The sequence below is a fragment of the Falco rusticolus genome, chromosome 18, assembly GCF_015220075.1.
Source record: "Falco rusticolus isolate bFalRus1 chromosome 18, bFalRus1.pri, whole genome shotgun sequence".
NCBI lineage: Eukaryota > Metazoa > Chordata > Aves > Falconiformes > Falconidae > Falco > Falco rusticolus.
Genome location: NC_051204.1, coordinates 3,377,042 through 3,393,526, shown reverse-complemented (window position 1 = coordinate 3,393,526; position 16,485 = coordinate 3,377,042). Strand labels below are relative to the sequence as shown.

The 16,485-nt window shown below is 48.9% G+C and overlaps 1 protein-coding gene across 5 annotated transcripts in view; it reads right to left on the bottom strand.

Moving 5' to 3' along the window:
- Positions 1-16,407, bottom strand: part of ACLY (ATP citrate lyase) — a 32,214-nt gene extending 15,807 nt beyond the window's left edge. For 2 of the 5 annotated variants that reach the window (XM_037410950.1, XM_037410954.1), the window contains exons 1-7: positions 14,353-14,468; positions 6,526-6,695; positions 4,851-4,973; positions 3,263-3,325; positions 2,394-2,584; positions 1,420-1,499; positions 785-915 (exon numbers count right to left, since the gene is read on the bottom strand). In XM_037410950.1, coding sequence (XP_037266847.1) covers positions 785-915; positions 1,420-1,499; positions 2,394-2,584; positions 3,263-3,325; positions 4,851-4,973; positions 6,526-6,684 — 747 coding nt within the window. In that variant the 5' untranslated portion in view covers positions 6,685-6,695; positions 14,353-14,468. Of the gene's footprint in view, positions 1-784; positions 916-1,419; positions 1,500-2,393; positions 2,585-3,262; positions 3,326-4,850; positions 4,974-6,525; positions 6,700-6,867; positions 6,949-14,352; positions 14,469-16,387 lie in introns of those variants that run through there. The other 3 variants (XM_037410952.1, XM_037410951.1, XM_037410953.1) reach the window with 3 other exon arrangements.
- Between the last annotated feature and the right edge of the window lie 78 nt (positions 16,408-16,485).

The following is a 16,485-nucleotide window of genomic DNA, read 5'->3' as shown; positions in this document are numbered from 1 at the left end:
ATGAAAAAGTGAGGACAGAAATCCTTTTGGAGACAGCAGAAGTCACCTGAAATAAGTAACAAAATTAGTGAGAGAGCTCTACTTCCAACAGTTTTTGAAGCTGCCAGGAGGCTATGGATGAAGGAGTATTTATGCAACCAGCAGTACAAACCCAGGGAATTCCGAGAGGGAATGGGCATTTTAACTTCAAAACAAAAAGGTTGCCTGCAGGCCTCTTCTTAGCCACCACTTTTCAGGCAAACAGGTGTATTAACATCTTAACTTTTTACTTTAAGGTTTGAGAGAGAATAATTATTTTCTCTGGATTCACACTCACATGCAGATTTTGCACACAACTGCCACTCTACTCTCAGAAACTGTAACTGAAACACTGAGGGAGCATCAGCTGCCACGAGGCTGTTAACAACAAGTGCTCCCACAAAAAATAATGATGTTGATGGGGAGCAGCGCAGGCAAGAACCACATAAGAAAGACTGTACAAGTACAGAGCTTTGGCACCTAGCTGAATCAAGTTAAACCTAAGTCTCCCATTTTCAAAAGTCAATTCTGAATTAAAGAACCAAACCAATATCCAAGCAGAGATGGAAAGCAGCTGCAGTTCAGAATGTCATTACGAGCAGTCCTACAGGTTTGCACAAGCTCTTACCACGGATAACAGTACCGAGGTACTTGAAACACAGCAACAAAACCCACTGGAAAACCTCACTGCCATGGACATACAAGTAATGAGGAACTAATCTTGTCCACAATAAAGGAATTCGGGCCACGGCGGGTTGTTACTTGCCTCTGGGTAAGCTTCCCTGCCAAAGGGAGGGGGAAACTCCACATCCCCCCATTTCACTTTGCAGATGTAGTCAGCAGTTGCATCAATCTTTGCGGCCAAATCAAGAATGTAGACACCATCATTAGTCACCACTGCATTTGGAAAAAATAGCAGAATTAGCTCTGTTTTGTACAAACGCGTGTTACAGATACACTCATAAAATTTGATACCATGCAGACATCCTTACAAAAGCTAGGTCACCTTTGCTCCCCTTCCTCCACATCAGTCGGTCGGTTGTATTTACCAAACCCAGCATGTTTCCTGAAGAATTAACTAGTGACCATGGTCATGGACCAGGCCCTGGCTCAGGTACCATTTTGTTCTGATCCAAAAGAGCAATGTTTACGTTCTTCAGTTCTGACTTGACATCTTTTTCAACACAATTTTTCATTTCCACCAGGAAACTAGATAACAGACATCACCTGTAAGCAGTCCTCATTTTTGACTCATTCAATTAATAGCTCCAAGACACATCACAGCACTTTTGTACTACTTTTGCATATGCCACCTAGTATTGTTGCAAACTACTTAGAAGGATAAAGTACACAATCCAATACTTTAGAACAGAAAGTCCTGCTCCCAAAAATATCTGTTACCTAATGGATTGATCTCGAGGTACGTGAAATATAGATCTTCATAAAGATTGAACAGGCCACAGATGAAGCTAGCCAAGATTCTGTAAAAAGAAATTTAACACAAGTTCATTAAAGCAGCCAAATACAAAGCACAGCCTGCTCTGCTTCATTTATATTCGTGGCAATCTGCAGACCTACTCTGTATCAATTTCTTTCATTCTCATTCATCTTCTCTGGAAGAAGCCTAGGTGATGACTCAAGGAAAGAAAGACCTTGATGACTCATCTTAATTACACTCCACCAGACTCTGCTGAGAACACAGTTGCTCACAATGGTCACATAGATGTTCGGTCTGTTTAATCTCACTCGGAGACAAAAACGCATCACTGCCTCTCACTGTCAGATATACATCTTTTGTCAGAACCGAGCTTCATTAGCTGGGATGGGGAAGAGACTGCAGTAAACTATATTAGTGACAGGCTTCTTCAGCCTTCCAGTGCTAATCAATGCCATCAGTGATTACATTATGTTTGGAAAAATCATGACTCATTAAGATAGCTAGGTATAGGCATCTAATTAAAGGATAGTCAGAAGAAGCTTAGACTGGGCCAGGGTAAAGAATACATTTCTGAATCAGCAATCAGATCCACATCTTAGCACTAATTCTACTAAATATAAGAAACTCTTTATGCTGGCATGAAGGATCAGAATTCAATACACATCTCCAGCATCGCAGGGGTCAAGACTTCAGCAGACCACGAAGTGCTCCTGTCAAGTGAAGGCTCAAAGCACTACGAACGCTTACTTTTGAGTTTTCCAAGCAGATCAGTTAAGGTCAAACATCTTTGATTTAGGATGCACGGCGTATTCTTGAGAGCAGCAAGAAGGGTAGGAGAGCAAGCTTTAGGGTGAAATAGAACAAAGGGATGTTGCATGGAAATAAAGAGAAGCTTCTGGGTGGCTGGCCCTGCCTGGAACTGGGCACATGTACTTACTCCTTTTTATTTGCTGGTGCATGCTGCAGGAGGTGCTTCTTTACATCCGATTCATTGAGTTTTTCATCCACCGCCACAAGCAACTTCTGAGCTTTGGCATCAACATCTCCCACGTCCACACCCCCTTCGTGGTGAAAGAGTACGTAGTCTCCCTCACGGGCAGCATATATGCACACGTAGAACTCTTCCTCCTGTACCACAGACCCAGGCACAAGCGTTAGCAAGTCGCACCTAGGGAAGACCGAGGCTCTTGCATCAATGCTAGGGATGAGGTAACTGAGCACACCACTGAGCTTTCCAAGGAGAAGCAGCAGTGGGGCAGCCCAGACACTCCCCAGGGGAACACGGGCTGTGCTGGCCTGGGAGGGAGAGCGGCAGGGCCCAGAGTGCTTCATCCTGGTGAAGGTGCCAGGGACTTTCCCTAGAGAAAACTGTTCCCATCTTACATGGCTGAAGTGCAAACCAGGCTCCTTCCTTGCATGCACTGAAAGCACCTCTATCTTAGGTTATTATACCCTTCCCACTCTGTGGGCAGAATTTAAATATTTCACCAGCACAAGGTGAGATATCTCACAGCAACAGAAGTACCGGATTCAAGGAGCAGTGAACTGCCTTGACCAACCACCTCGGTCCCTCTCAGGTCATCTGTGACCTCCTCCCAACAGAGCAACCGCAACCAGCATGATTATTAACAACTCTTTGCATGGACTAATGCTGTGCCTGCAGACAGCTCCAACCACACATCTTGACACTGTCGGCTTAACAGCACACTCCCAAACTTCTGCTTTCTGTATCAGTTCATCTAAGTTGCATGCAAGTCAAAAGAGATTTAGAAGTACTTTTAAACAGTTTTTATTTGGTATACTAACCTGTTTGTGAGGTACGAAGGGTTCAATCAGAAAATTCTTTAGGATCCCCTTGGCATTAGCAATCTGCAGGCAGAAAAAAAGACAAACACCAATAAACGCTTGTCCAATATCCACATTTATGACAGCACAAGGCAGGCATCGAGAATTAATCAACGCTGCTCTAAAATCACTTCCTCCCGACCTCTCCACTGTGCTTCCTGGGGAACCACACTCCTCCCTCTCCAGCACAGCATCAAGCAAGCACCATCGCTGCTAGACGTGCTGCTGTAGCACTCCAGGGTATGTGAACTTCACAGGTTATTACAGGAGTTGGCCACCTTCCCCCTTCCTAACGGGCCAGACTGCCGTCAGAATTACACCAGGGTGGCTGCTCTTCGTCTCCTGTCCCAGAGGCAGCATCTTTACAGAGCACTGCTTAGTGCAGCCTGAAATGTGACGGCTTGAACTTCTTGGAGCTTCGAAGAAAAGAAAAAAGAAAAAAACCAACAACACAGAAGTGAGGGACCTGAGCTAGACAGGGAGCAGCAGGGGCAAAGGCCTGTGCCCAGCACTCTCCCTGGAAGTGGTGTCAGTGAGCATAGACCAGTAAGAAAAACCTTTAGCCTCTCCCTGCAGGGACAGACAGCTACAGCAAGGTCCCAGGAACTGTCCTGCATCGATGCTTTCCTACCATCCAAGTTTCCTGACTCAAGGAACACTCCTGCATTGGCCACAGGAGATAGCCTCCGCTCCCAAGGACAATGCTTCAGGATCAAACATCACTGGACACAAGTCTTTGGCACAGTCCTTCCTTTAGATGGGTTGTTGTATTGGGCTAAAGAGGCAATTTCAACATCCATCATTTTCGTGATGGGCAGACACTCAGAACGCAGTCGCTTGCTGTTTTGCAACGGCCTCGAGGCAAGCCTCACTGGCTCGGCTGCACAGCTCGGTGCTGGAGCCAGCAGCAAATCAATCACAGTAGGACCAAGGCATCCGTTTCCTTGAGGCAGCAGAACTCTATCAGCTCCTGAAACACAGCGGCTGGGATGGCAGGCATTTCTTTATCATTAGCATTGCAGCATCACTCCCAGCAGAGTAAATATTAAAGCCAGCACTGAGTTAAAGGACTTGAAGTAACAGTCATCAGCCAAAACACACTGGCTGGCTACAATAAGAGGACAATTTTATGACAGCTTTTATACTTGCCTTGTTAAATCTGCCTTGGGTATTAAAGTGAAGCAGCTATGCCAACCAGGCACAGCATCTGAGCTGTCAGCTGCTGACTCCCAAGTGGAAGGACTTTCAAAACAGTACTAATTCCTGCCGAGCTCCCACCACACAGGCCCTACACAGCAGACCTGGGCAGTGAACGGTAGAAGGGAACTCCAAGCTGTGCTCCCTTGTCAAGGTGTGTCATTTATTAGTGCTCCTTCACCAGCACGAAGTTCACACGTGGGACAGTTCCTCAGTTCCTTTGGTATCAGCATAACATGCATTTTAAACGACCGTAAGCAAGAGAAATACCCGCACACCAGTTCCTATCACGCAAGCAGGCACAAAAGACAGAATAAAAAAAATTCTTATTTGTTGCTAAGGTGGCACTCACCGTGGTTTCTTGGCCCAGACGCTGTTTGAGCCAAACCTTCACCTGATCCAAAGTGAGGTTAATTCCAACCAGCCCGAGCTTCCCACGTCTCTTTATTAGCTGATCTGGCTTCACCACTAAACGCTACATGTTGTGCAAGAGAGGTGAAAAGAAAGAAGCATTAGAAAGTGATTTCGGTCAAGTGATTCTCTGCAGATGGTAAAACAAAAACTTAAAATTCTGTACAATGTGTCCTTGCAGAATTTATTTAATTTTTTAGCAAAGCCATCTCCTAGTACAACATGCCTGCAGGGTTTTTTTTATGCTGCACTTTGCGAAGAGCTGCCTTATTTCTACTCAGACATGAGTACACATCAGAGATTGAGTTGACAGTTTGTTTTGGCTTTTTTTGATGAACTTTGATAACTCTTTCAAAGCAAAGGATGGGGTATATGTACTCACTTTCTGTAAAAAAAAAAACCAAAGAAAAAAAAATGAAAAAAAATCACACTGAAAAGCATGCATCACCCTATCAGTTTTGCAGAATGTCTTTGTGAGATGCATCGTGAAGTTAATATTTCTCTGTGAGCAGAGGCTCATGAGGAGGAACTATCAGAGGCAGAGCAAACACAGCTACTTACAAAGAAACCTCCTGCTGTCACTATGTAATCTGCATGTGAGACTGGCTAGGGCCAGGGTCCTGCCCGTTTCAGTCAACTTTATCTCCAGCTTGCCTTTTTTTTTTTTATTAAATAAGAAGTGGGTGCCATTCTGTACAGCTGATGTGTCCTGGAACTTCAGCAACTTGCAGCGTACAGTCAGAACGTAACGCGTTGTGGTACAGAACGCTGATTGTGGTCATTCTGCTGGACCCTCCAGCCCCTTCTAGCGTTACAGAAGTCTGCCTTAAAGGACAGATTGCATCCTTGCTCCCTTCTGGCTTTCTGCAAGGCTCTTTAGAGGCACTGCTGATATCTTCCTGCAATTCACTGATCCACTTGAGTATGGAACATTTAATTACTTAGAGCAGCGCTTCTATCAGTCAGTCAGTAAAAGACGGCAACATTCATTTCTACCAACCAATGACTCAATATAATTAATCACTGGAAAGGAGCCAGGTTGGACAACTAATAAAAAGAGCTCTGGATATGTTTTCTCTACAGAAAGTGCATGGCTATGAATGAAGCACAAGGAGATATAAAAGATTTTGCATAGAAAAAGCAAAAAAAAAAAAAGTTTCCCTGACATTTTGCTTGGATGCAAGAAATGTGAGCAGTATCCTAACTGAACATAAAAACTAGCCAAGGAGAAAGCACTCCATGATTTCAGAAAATAAGGGTTTGAGAACAGGGACTGACATCTCAAGAGACTCTTGCTTTGCCTGAATTACCCTCATTTCCCTTCTGTGTGATTATTAGCAATTTTCATTTGCAGTTATCTCTGCTCATGTATTTCACAGCCCTTAAAGGAATTTTATAATCAGGTCCCCTAGAAGGTGATACAACGGCCCTGAAGCAAGGCTTGTTTCTTCATCAGTGTTGCAAATGAATGTGGCAGAGCAGCAGCAGCGACCGGTCCTTCAAGAAAGATCCGGAATACAGTTCTGCTCGCAACCTGCCACGGCATGACGTGGTTTGAGTGGGCAGAGGTTTGACGAGGGCTCAGTCACTACAGGAAGGCAAGTCGCTCTCCTTACCTCACTCAGAAGCCAAGGGTGGTCCTGGGTGAGCCGTGCCCAGTCAGTGACTGGGGTGACTCGGGCATACTTGAAACGGTTCTGGATGGCAGAGGATGTGCAGATATACTTATACAAGAACTCCTTCCCCGTCTGCTCAGAGATGGCTTTGGCTGACATGGCTACCTAGACTGAATTGGAAAAAAAAAAAAAAAAAAAGTAGTAATCAGGAACAGAGTCCAGTTCTCACAGAAGACTCACAATCAACACAAAATTGCCCAGATCAATGCTCAGTGCAAAACTAAAAGCAAATACAGAGCTGGGGCTGTGCGTCCCCACTATAAATAAGGCTATAAAACTTACCTGATAAGCAAGAAATATTTGTGTTGCTTAAAACTTCTGCCCCATCCCACTGCCCCAAACACTATTCTGGTCCAGCCTTGCCTGCAGGGAAAGGTGTAATCCTCAGGGCTCGCCCCAGCCACCACTGCGTCTTTACCAAACCTGCCAGCTCCGAGCATCCCCCACACCTAGGGGAGCGCTCAGCTCAGGCACCTTGCCTCAAACTACACAGCAGCCCGCGTTTGCTGTTGTGGGACCTACGTAACACACCTCCCACTCGTTCTAGTTCAGTAACAGGGAGGGACAAAGCTACAGGAGAGGCAAACCCTCCTTCCCGCTTGCTTTCTTATGGCATGCCATGTTTCCGAGCCAAGCTTAACGGCCAGCAAATTAGCAACCCCCTGTACCTTTTTCTAAAGGCAAAAGAAAATGTTGACCGTATTACCGAGATCAGAATGCATTTACATCATTGGTTTATTTGTTTTGTTTCAGAACCTAGATGTCTTGGAAACAGGTTCACACCTCACAGAATAAGATGCTCAAGACAACAAAGAAGATTACAGTTAGACAGTTTCCCTTTTTTAAAAAAAAAATATTTTTTTAACAATTTCTGATTTCATGCCTTTCCTGGAGACGGCCTTCTTTTCTTTTAAAAAGTATATTCTGAACTGACATAAGTAAATGATCTCTGATCTCAGGACTGTAACTTTTCTTTCTGGTATGCAGCAAAGTCATAGGTGTCAGAGGCGTTTATTTTTAGCTGCAATATACATTTATTTGAAAGAATAATCCCAGTGAACCTGCCTACACATGTCAAAGATCAGAACCATGTCTTGTGATCAGCCAGAGGTCGGTAAGCAGTTTTGATTTTTCTGAAATGTCAGCCTGCTGACAGAAGCTCGAGCAGCGGCTCACACTGCATTCAGAGTGACCGGAGGTCATGTCACTGTCCCCAGGCATAGCCAACGTGGCAGGAAACCCAAAAAACCAGAGCTGCGAAGGAGAAAGGCACCAATGCAGGAAAAAAAGAGCTCAGATTCTACCTGAGTATCTGGACAGTGAAGTATCTGAATGGCTCATTAAGACTAACTAACTGCCCAGGCTATCACAAAATAGATGCCTCACTTAAGATACACAAAAATACACAGTTTAAAAATTCCACAGTTATTTCTGTGCTACCTTCTGGGTGATAACCACTAGTAATCAACTGGGTTATTAATCCCATAAGCAAGCATAGAGTATGCCAGGGAATAATTAGCCATCATTAGAAATAAAGACCTTTTTTTCCCCTAGAGCAGGAAGAAAGAGGTTTGGTTTGCGTGTTCCCCCCAAATAGACAAAATATTTATTCTGCAGAAAGGAGGAGTAGGAGGCAGGCTGCCTTCCCGGTAAGTTTGTAGAATGAAACAGACTGGACTAAGTACTGTTATTGAAAGCTGGTAACTAGGCTTAAGAACTGGCAGTCAGATTTGCTTCTAACAGCTTTTCAGATGCAATTCCAGTGTTAAAATAGAAGATGAGAAGCTACAGAAAGGGCAAAAGATGTTAAAAAAAAAGTGTTCCTACTTTCAGAGAATTATTATGTAAAGCTCCAACACTATTCAGTGCGGCTTACAATTAAATCCCATTTCAAAACAGCATCAGACAAGGTTTCTAAAGCACCCTATAGAATCAAAAGAACCTTTGTAAAGCACTCTTAGAATCGAAACCGTGTTCTTGTCACCATGAACACTTGCACCTAATATTTAGTCTGCTAAAAATAACCTCACTTTGTTCTTATGACCCCCGTGCCGAAGCCAGCATAGGCTAAGGAGGGGGGAGCTCCTGTGAACAAGCCAAAGGAGACCAAGCACATTTTGTCTGGCACTGCAGAGCGAGATGCACATCCTACAATTCCCCCCTCAACGTAACAGCCCACACAAACACTACGCTGAGTCTGCTGCATTAGCTTCATTTGCTCTCTAATAAGCATTCCTAAAAATACATTATCCAACGATGCTGTGGGAATAGAGCTGTCTCAGAAAAACACTGAGAGCCATTGAGTTATGTCAAGTCCTGGGGCTACGAGCAGCCGTTCCGCAGTAACTTTAGAAGCGATCTAGAACTCCCATTGGGTGCTCCCAATTACAAAAGATGGAGTGACATTGAGATAACTACGTTATCTCAAGGTGAGGATTTAGACACAGCTATCAGGGAATAACGAACAGCAGCATGTATTGGAAGAGGAAACAGAATCAGTGAAGGGGAAACACTGGGTACCAGTGGATTAACCTCGAACACTTCAGGAGTTGGAAGGCTTACTGCACAACCCTCTTAGGCAGGCTGCAATCCTGGCTGTAAGCCGAGTGTGGACACCAAAGTTGGAGGAACGTTCATCTCTTCTTGGTGTCAAACCACCGCAGCTTTCTAGGATAGGAGTTTCGATTGGAAGGAAAGGGAGGTGAAAGGGGGCAAGGTGTGTAACAGTCTCAAGGGGAAGCAATCTACAACAGGTAAGTGGCAGTGGCCACCCATGTCGTCAGGGAGCTGGCAGACATCCTGCGTGCTGAATGAGTTGCAGGCATGGCTTCTTGTGCTTACACAGCAACCGAGTATTTGCCACGCAAAATTGCATTGCCAACTGCAATTCTCTGCCCTGCAAATGCCACAGGACTGTAGGAGTGTAAACTGTGTTGTAATCTGCATCAAATTTTGAAGATTAGCAGAGTCACTTCAACTGCTTAATCTTTATTAGCAAGGAAGCTGCAAGAGAGAGTGGTTTAACTACTAGAATGCAACCAGAGTTTGCTGCATCAGGCTAAGAAGACTCTCAAGCAGGTTTGCAGAACTGGTTTGCATCTACCCTCTGCTAACTGTAGATCAGTTTCACAGTATCATTCTGAGAAAGTTTTTTTCTTAATTATGAGGCATTGTCTGTGCATCAGATAAGCACCATCAAGAAAAAACATGCCAGCTTCTCTGACCAAAAGCTTACAGCTTTATTATATGCTAAGCCAGCCACGGACTAGCTACACAGAGGAAGACTTTCCAAAACTATAGAAGTGGCTCTACCTTGAGCTGGTGGTTGGCAGAACTGCAAGAAAAAAACACCAAACCACCACCAAACAAACCCCAGCCTTATTCCGCAAGCATGCAGAGACATACTTCGCTCCCACAAACACCACTCTGCCACCTTGTCTTCACAGCTGCACACACACACACTACAGTAAGTCACCCGTACTGTAGCGCTGAAACCTTTTCATTACAGTTTTTGCTTTAAAGCAGTACTATTTCTGAGAGCAAATCCTGCTCCCAAGTTACCTGCAGCTATTTACTTTGCCTGGTAAGAAGCTGGAATACCCTTTCTTTCAAAGCCCTTAGAAATCCATCAACTGTCTACACTATGCTAAAAGCCAGTCCCAGAAAAAAAAGCGTCACATTTCACTGTGGTAGAAGCAGATGGAGAAAAGAAAAATGGCAAACTTATTTCTTAATCTAAAAAACCCGAACAAACAACTAAGTATTTTTCATTTCTCCAGGGTGACACAGAGCCCCTGAACAGTATTGCAGATAGACCTTCAGTCCACATTTACAAATTAAAATAATCAAGCCGATGCTAGTTATGCCAGTGAACAAGATGTAATCGTGTGCAGCTGCAGGAAACTGGACCCAGGACATTCCTCAAGTCTTCTTAAAAAACAGGTCCATAAAAAAAAAAAAATGTCAGTGGGAACAAGCAACAAACATGGGATTGCTTAAACCCGAGGGACACAAAACGCACTCCCACAAAGCATGGCACTGTGAAGTTGCTCCTCTGTCAGGAACTTTACTGGCCTTTATGTCACTACGTTCTGCTGCTCCCCTAATTTCTCTCCCAATTTCATCACCTCATTTTTGCAATAACAATACTAGAGTAAAGAGAGAAAACTTAGAGGATTATTACAATAGCAGTAGATGAAAAGTAACAAAATCCTTGTGTCATGGCAACAGAACAACAGGAACCCTTATCTACCCGTGACATTTCCTAATCATTAGCAAGTCTTTAATCACACCCCTCACTTGGTTTTTCCGCTGCTCCAACCCTGCCTTTCTCATGGGATAGACAGCACAAAACAATTGCTTCGGTCTGCTGAATTGTTAAGCTAAAAGATCAGCAGGGGAGAAAAAAAAATATAAAATCCATAGGGCATCAGCAGTTCCTAGCTGTATGTGCCTGTGCAGGTCTCTCATCAACTAGAGAGACATAATCAGAGCAGACTCCATGAACTGGTTGCATCTGTTGTGCAAACACTGAGCAGGAGCACGGACTGCAGGTCACCACAGAAGCAGAGGAGCAGAAGCTTTGCAGCTGCCCAAGAATGAGGCAGGTTAGGACTCTCCTCTATCCTTGATAATCTTCTTTTCAGTCACGCTCAGCACCTGCAGTACCAACCGATGCTGATGGAGTAATAGATGTACCTCTGAAGAAAAACAGCAGGGGTGCAGAAAAAAATAATATCCCTTTCTCTGTACCAAATACAAGCTATAGGATAACGTTCTCTTTCACCAATTCACTCCCAGACACTGCTGTGTTCATGATTCATTAGGTGAGACTGAAATGTAGTTTTCTTAATACTTTAGACCCCAGATTTTACAACCACCACACACAACGGCAGAGTCATGTCAGTAGATCAAAATGCCTTTTGCAGCCTGCTCTTAATGTGCATCCTCTGCAGCACAAGATTTAGGATAGGGGCCGATAGAATTAATAGTTTCTAACCCATAATGCCTCTCTGGCTGCCTGTGATGCTTTGCTGGTCATTCTGCGAGTTCTGTACTGTACCTACACCACAAGCCTTCAGGTCCAGTTATTATAAACTGTCTTACCTTTTCCCTTGAAGGGTGTACTATGGAAACACAGTTGGTTGCTGGCCAAACATGCTGAGTTAAGGACAATCTACTGCCACTTTAAAGCATTTTCCACAGCATGTGCCACGAACTTTTTCAGTTACAATGCAACAGATCATAGGAGCACAGAATAGTTCAGGTTAGAGGGGCCTCAGGAAGTCACCTAGTCCAACCTCGAGCTCAAAGCAGGGTCAGGTCCAGAGCCAGCCTGGGTTACAAGGACCATTCTTGCCTTTGAAGCATGCTGTCCTTCAGCAATGAGCTCTGCTGAACAGATCACACATCTAGTCTTCATTTGACAAGTGGGTTACTGGCGTAAGAAAAAATTATTTCTGGAAGCGTCACTGATTTACTGAGTTCCATCAATGATTTGTGGTCATTTACTGAGGCTCTAAAGCAAACTGCTTCCCTGCACCACATCAGAGACCTCTGCCATACCCACTGATTTAAAAAGTGCTGGTTTTCAGCCTTCACTAGCAAGTACAAAGATTCGATCACAATTTCGATGGCTCAGAAGCGTTTATTCCCTCAAAACACCACCTGTCAAATATGCCAAAAAAACTGCTTGGGGAAAGTCTCTTGAGTGTATTCACAAGAGAAATGATGTGATGGCAGCAAGTTAGGATTAAAGAGCTGGATGTTGTGTTTGCTGTGACACAACCGATAAATCTGCCCTGATATGTTAGTGATCAGCTGAAGGGAGAACGCAGTCCAAAGAAAAAAGAAGATGGAGAAACAAGAAGAGGCACCGTGGACAACAGAACCTGGGTAAAGTATCCTTGACTCCTAAAGAGATCAGATGATATGGCACTACTCAGCACAATACGGTCTGCTCTGCAAGGGGAGGAAAAGAAAAATGTGAAGACATTGATTTGGTTTCTTTTTCTTTAATCCCTTTCTGGTCTCAGAGGTATAACTCTATGAACTTCACCAGTTGTGTTCATACTGAACATGGCGCTCATGCATGGAATTTTCTTAGATCCAGATCAGCACCATACTCCAACCATACCCAAGCGATGCTTTTGTTGGGAGAAAAGGGTTCCCTCTCCAGTAAAGATTTCATACCCTCTCTCCCAAGACTATGTCAACAAAACTGCAACCTTCCCGCTCCATCCCAGGTCATTTATTAACACAGTTCAAGATCAGCCAGTATTTTCAGCCCACAGCAGCATGACAAGTTACGTCAGCTTCCACCTGGCAAACACACGTGCTTTCATCAGAGGACAGAGAGGGCTCAACAGCCAAGACCCTGCAGCAGTCGGCCAACTTCACGGGTCAAGATACCTCAGCACTGGGTGTTACAAAATGCCTGGCACTGTGCTGGTGTGATGCAAGCAGGTGCACTCACTAGGGTGGCGAGGGCGTTGAATGCCCAGCACTGGAGGAGGTTCCCTGCAGACATGGAACCTTTGAGAACAAGACAGCAGCCACGGAGGGGAAGACTATGAAAGGAGGGAAGTCTGGCTAACGGAGAGCAGCAGACAGGCTCCAAACGCCCTGGTAGGCGCCTAGTGCCAGAAGCGGGGTATGTGGAACCCTATCTTTAAAGGCCATCTTATCCTGCAGCCTCGGGGAAGGTCCTTATAAGTTTATTCCTTAAATCCTTCCCCACCTCGCTCGTGAAGCTGCCAGCAGCAGCGCGTACCCTGGCCTGCGTGGCTGGGCAGGATCCCAACGGTGGCTGTCGGTCGTGCCGGCTCCCACTTCAAGCAGAGCTGCTCATGGTGCGAAGAGCCGCGCTAGCTGGACAGAGAGCAAGCTTTCTGCATTGGTACACAAGCCTCACACACTACATAAAAAAACCCTACGAGGTTTGAATAACAGCGTTAGATGGCAGAGCTGATATTCCGAGCTCCAAATCCAATTCAGGAAAAGAAATACAAGTATTTACACAGAACGTATTGAGGACGCAGGGAAGTTTTCAGTCTGCAGACAAGTGTAGTTTAACAGAGAGAAAAGAGGAGCCCGGGCAAAAGGAAGAGGTATCCAAAGCAGCAAGGTAAACAGCAGGTGTTTGCAGGTAGCAAACAAAAGAGCTGGAGAAGAGCCATTTCGCAGCTCCTGGAACTGTCCGGTCCCTTCCCGGCAAGCAGGAGAGGGAGAGGCACAGGCAGCCCCCCCTCCCCCCGTGCCCAAGCGCGGCCGCAGGGGTGCCGGCGGGGGGTGCTGCCCCGGGGTGCGGTGCCCGGCGGGGGACTGGGGGCGGACAGGCGAAGACGGGCTGTGCTGCGGGCACGCACCAGCGCCCCTTCCTCCCGGGCCCTCGTCAAATATTTGTGCCGCGTCCCCCGCACACAGCCCCGGCCCGGCCCCCCCGGCCCCGCTGTCAGGCCGGCTCTGCCGCCTCCGGCGGATGGGGAGCGCTCAGCCGAGGGGCGGCCCGGCCCCCCCAAGGTCAGGGCCGGCGGAGGCAGCCCGGGGCTCCGGCTCTGCCCCGCTCCCGGCTGCAAACCCACTGCCGGCGGGCGACGGCCCGCGGCGCTCCCCGGGGCCCGCCCGCTGCCCGGAGCGGGGCCGGCTGGCGGCGCCCAGGCAGCGCTCCCGGGCCCCGCGGACACCCCCACCCGCCTCCCCCGGCCCGCCACCCCCCGGCGCGGAGCACAGGCCCCGCCGCAGCAGCAGCACGCCCCCCGCACTCACCTGGGCGCCCGCCGCCCGCCAGCTGCTCCCCGGGCCCCGCCGCCGCCTTTTGTTCGCTGCGGCGCGGCGCGGCCTCCCCGGCCCATCGGCCTACGGGCGCCGCCGCTGCCCATTGGCCGCCGCCTCCGTGACGTCACCCTTGCCTGAGCGGGCGCCGCGCTCCCATTGGCTGCCGCTGGTGGGGCGCGGCCGCGCGGCCTTGTGGGAGCCGTAGTTCCGCCCCTCCCTGCCGCCCCTCGGCCCTGAACCCCCGGCGCAAAGGGCCGCGGACTCGGCCCGGGCAGCGGGAGGAGAAGCCGCCCCGCTGGGCCCCCGCAACAGGGGGCGGCCCCACACCTGCTCCTGCGGCGCCGCTCGGCCTGGCCGCCCTACCCACCCACCAGGACCGGGCCCTGGCAGAGGGGCACACCCGCCTGCCCTTCCCCAGGCCGAGAAACTCCCCACCGGGGCGTTGGAGCTGCCGGGGCGGGAGGTGCCCGGTGGTGCAAGCCCCAGAGCCGTGCAGTTCACCAGCAGGCAGCAGCTCTGCGGCGCACATCACTGCTGGAGCGCGATGCCATGGGATACGGGCAACAGGTGCGGAGACACCACGGATAGCAGTGACACCTCCGAGGGGCTGCCAGGCCTCGGGCAGGACGCAGCCACCCCGCTGCCCCCTTTTCAAACAAGCCTCTAACGGCAGACAGCACATCTCTTCCACTTGCCAGAAATAATCACTGCACATTCACTTTTTCCCTGGTATTTTCAGGCTGTGAGTAAAGTACGTATCAGCAGCGCTAAAGGGAAGCGCCCTGGGGTGGCCTCTGGGGGTGACCTTGCCCCAGACCGGTTGACGTCAGGGCCCACAACAGCCACCACGCCGAGGGCGACTGGAGGACACAGACATGATGCTCCTGCCCATCCCACTGGGGAGAGCATGTCACACCCGGCGGTGCCAGTGGGTAAAGTCTCTGCAAAAAATAAGTAACCAAAAGCTTAAACTGAAATTCTCGGTCAGACTCCCTGGGGACAGGGGTGTGTCACGCTGGCCTCCCACTCCAGGGCTCAACGGCTGTTTGTGTCCCCACCCGTGCATAAGGCACCCTGCCCACCTCCCACACTACGGTGCTGTGCAGCCACTCCAGCCCTGTCCCAGGAGCCAGAGTCTAAGGACGAGCCATGCCATTCCAGAGCCGCATCCAGAACCCAGCAGCATACCACTGATTTGGCCCGTGGTGACGTTTTAATCTTACAGGCTGGGAGCAGGAGCCTTTCTGAGCAGGACAGCCACACCGCACCCACTGTGAGTCACTTGGCAGGAACAAATTGCTTCAAACATAAATCACGGCAGGGTCTTACCCAAAGCCAAAATAAAGTCAAGACTAAAGCGGCTGGCTGATAGGAGGAGAAAACCAGCAGCATCTCCCATTTATCACTTGGGCCTGGGCACTGCAGTGATGACACTGGCACCAGGGGCTACCTGCAAATACTGAAAGATACTTAGTCTAGAATGAGGTGGGGGGCTGCCCTCGCCAAACCCCCGCGGTAGGCACCGGCTTGGCCGGGCAGAGGAACCCGTGTGCCGTAGCCCAGGCGCTCACACGATTGCTCTTGCAAAGTGGTTTTTACCAAGTGCCTGCACTCCCACCCCCTGTTTCTCTCTGGCCTTGCCTCCCGCGCAGGGCTCTGGAAACACGTGGGCAAGAACAAACCGCCCCGTGGGCCGGGCGGGTCGGGTCAGGGGGGACACGGTGGGGGACGCTGCGAGCAGCCGGTGCGCGGCCGCTGCCACCTTCACCCAGAGCCCACACACGGTTCGGGGCGAAACGTGCGTCTCAGTCCCGCCGAAGCAGCGCAGCCCCTGCCCCCGCCGCTTCCCCCCGCCACCCACCCGTGCCCTACCCCCCCGCCCCTCTGCCCGGCCCCCCTGCCCCGCCGTGCTGGTGCGGCCTCGCCGCGGCCGCCACCGGCAGAGCCTCCCCGGCGCCCGGCCGCGGAACCACAGCGGGGCCCCGGTAACGGTGCGCACAGCGGCCCACGCATGGCGCTGACCCACCCGCGGGTCCCCACGGCCGGTGGGACACGCCGCAGCGGCGGCAGCAGCGCGGGAAACGTCGGCGGGCGCGTCGTGCTGACGTCACAGTTTGGGCGGGG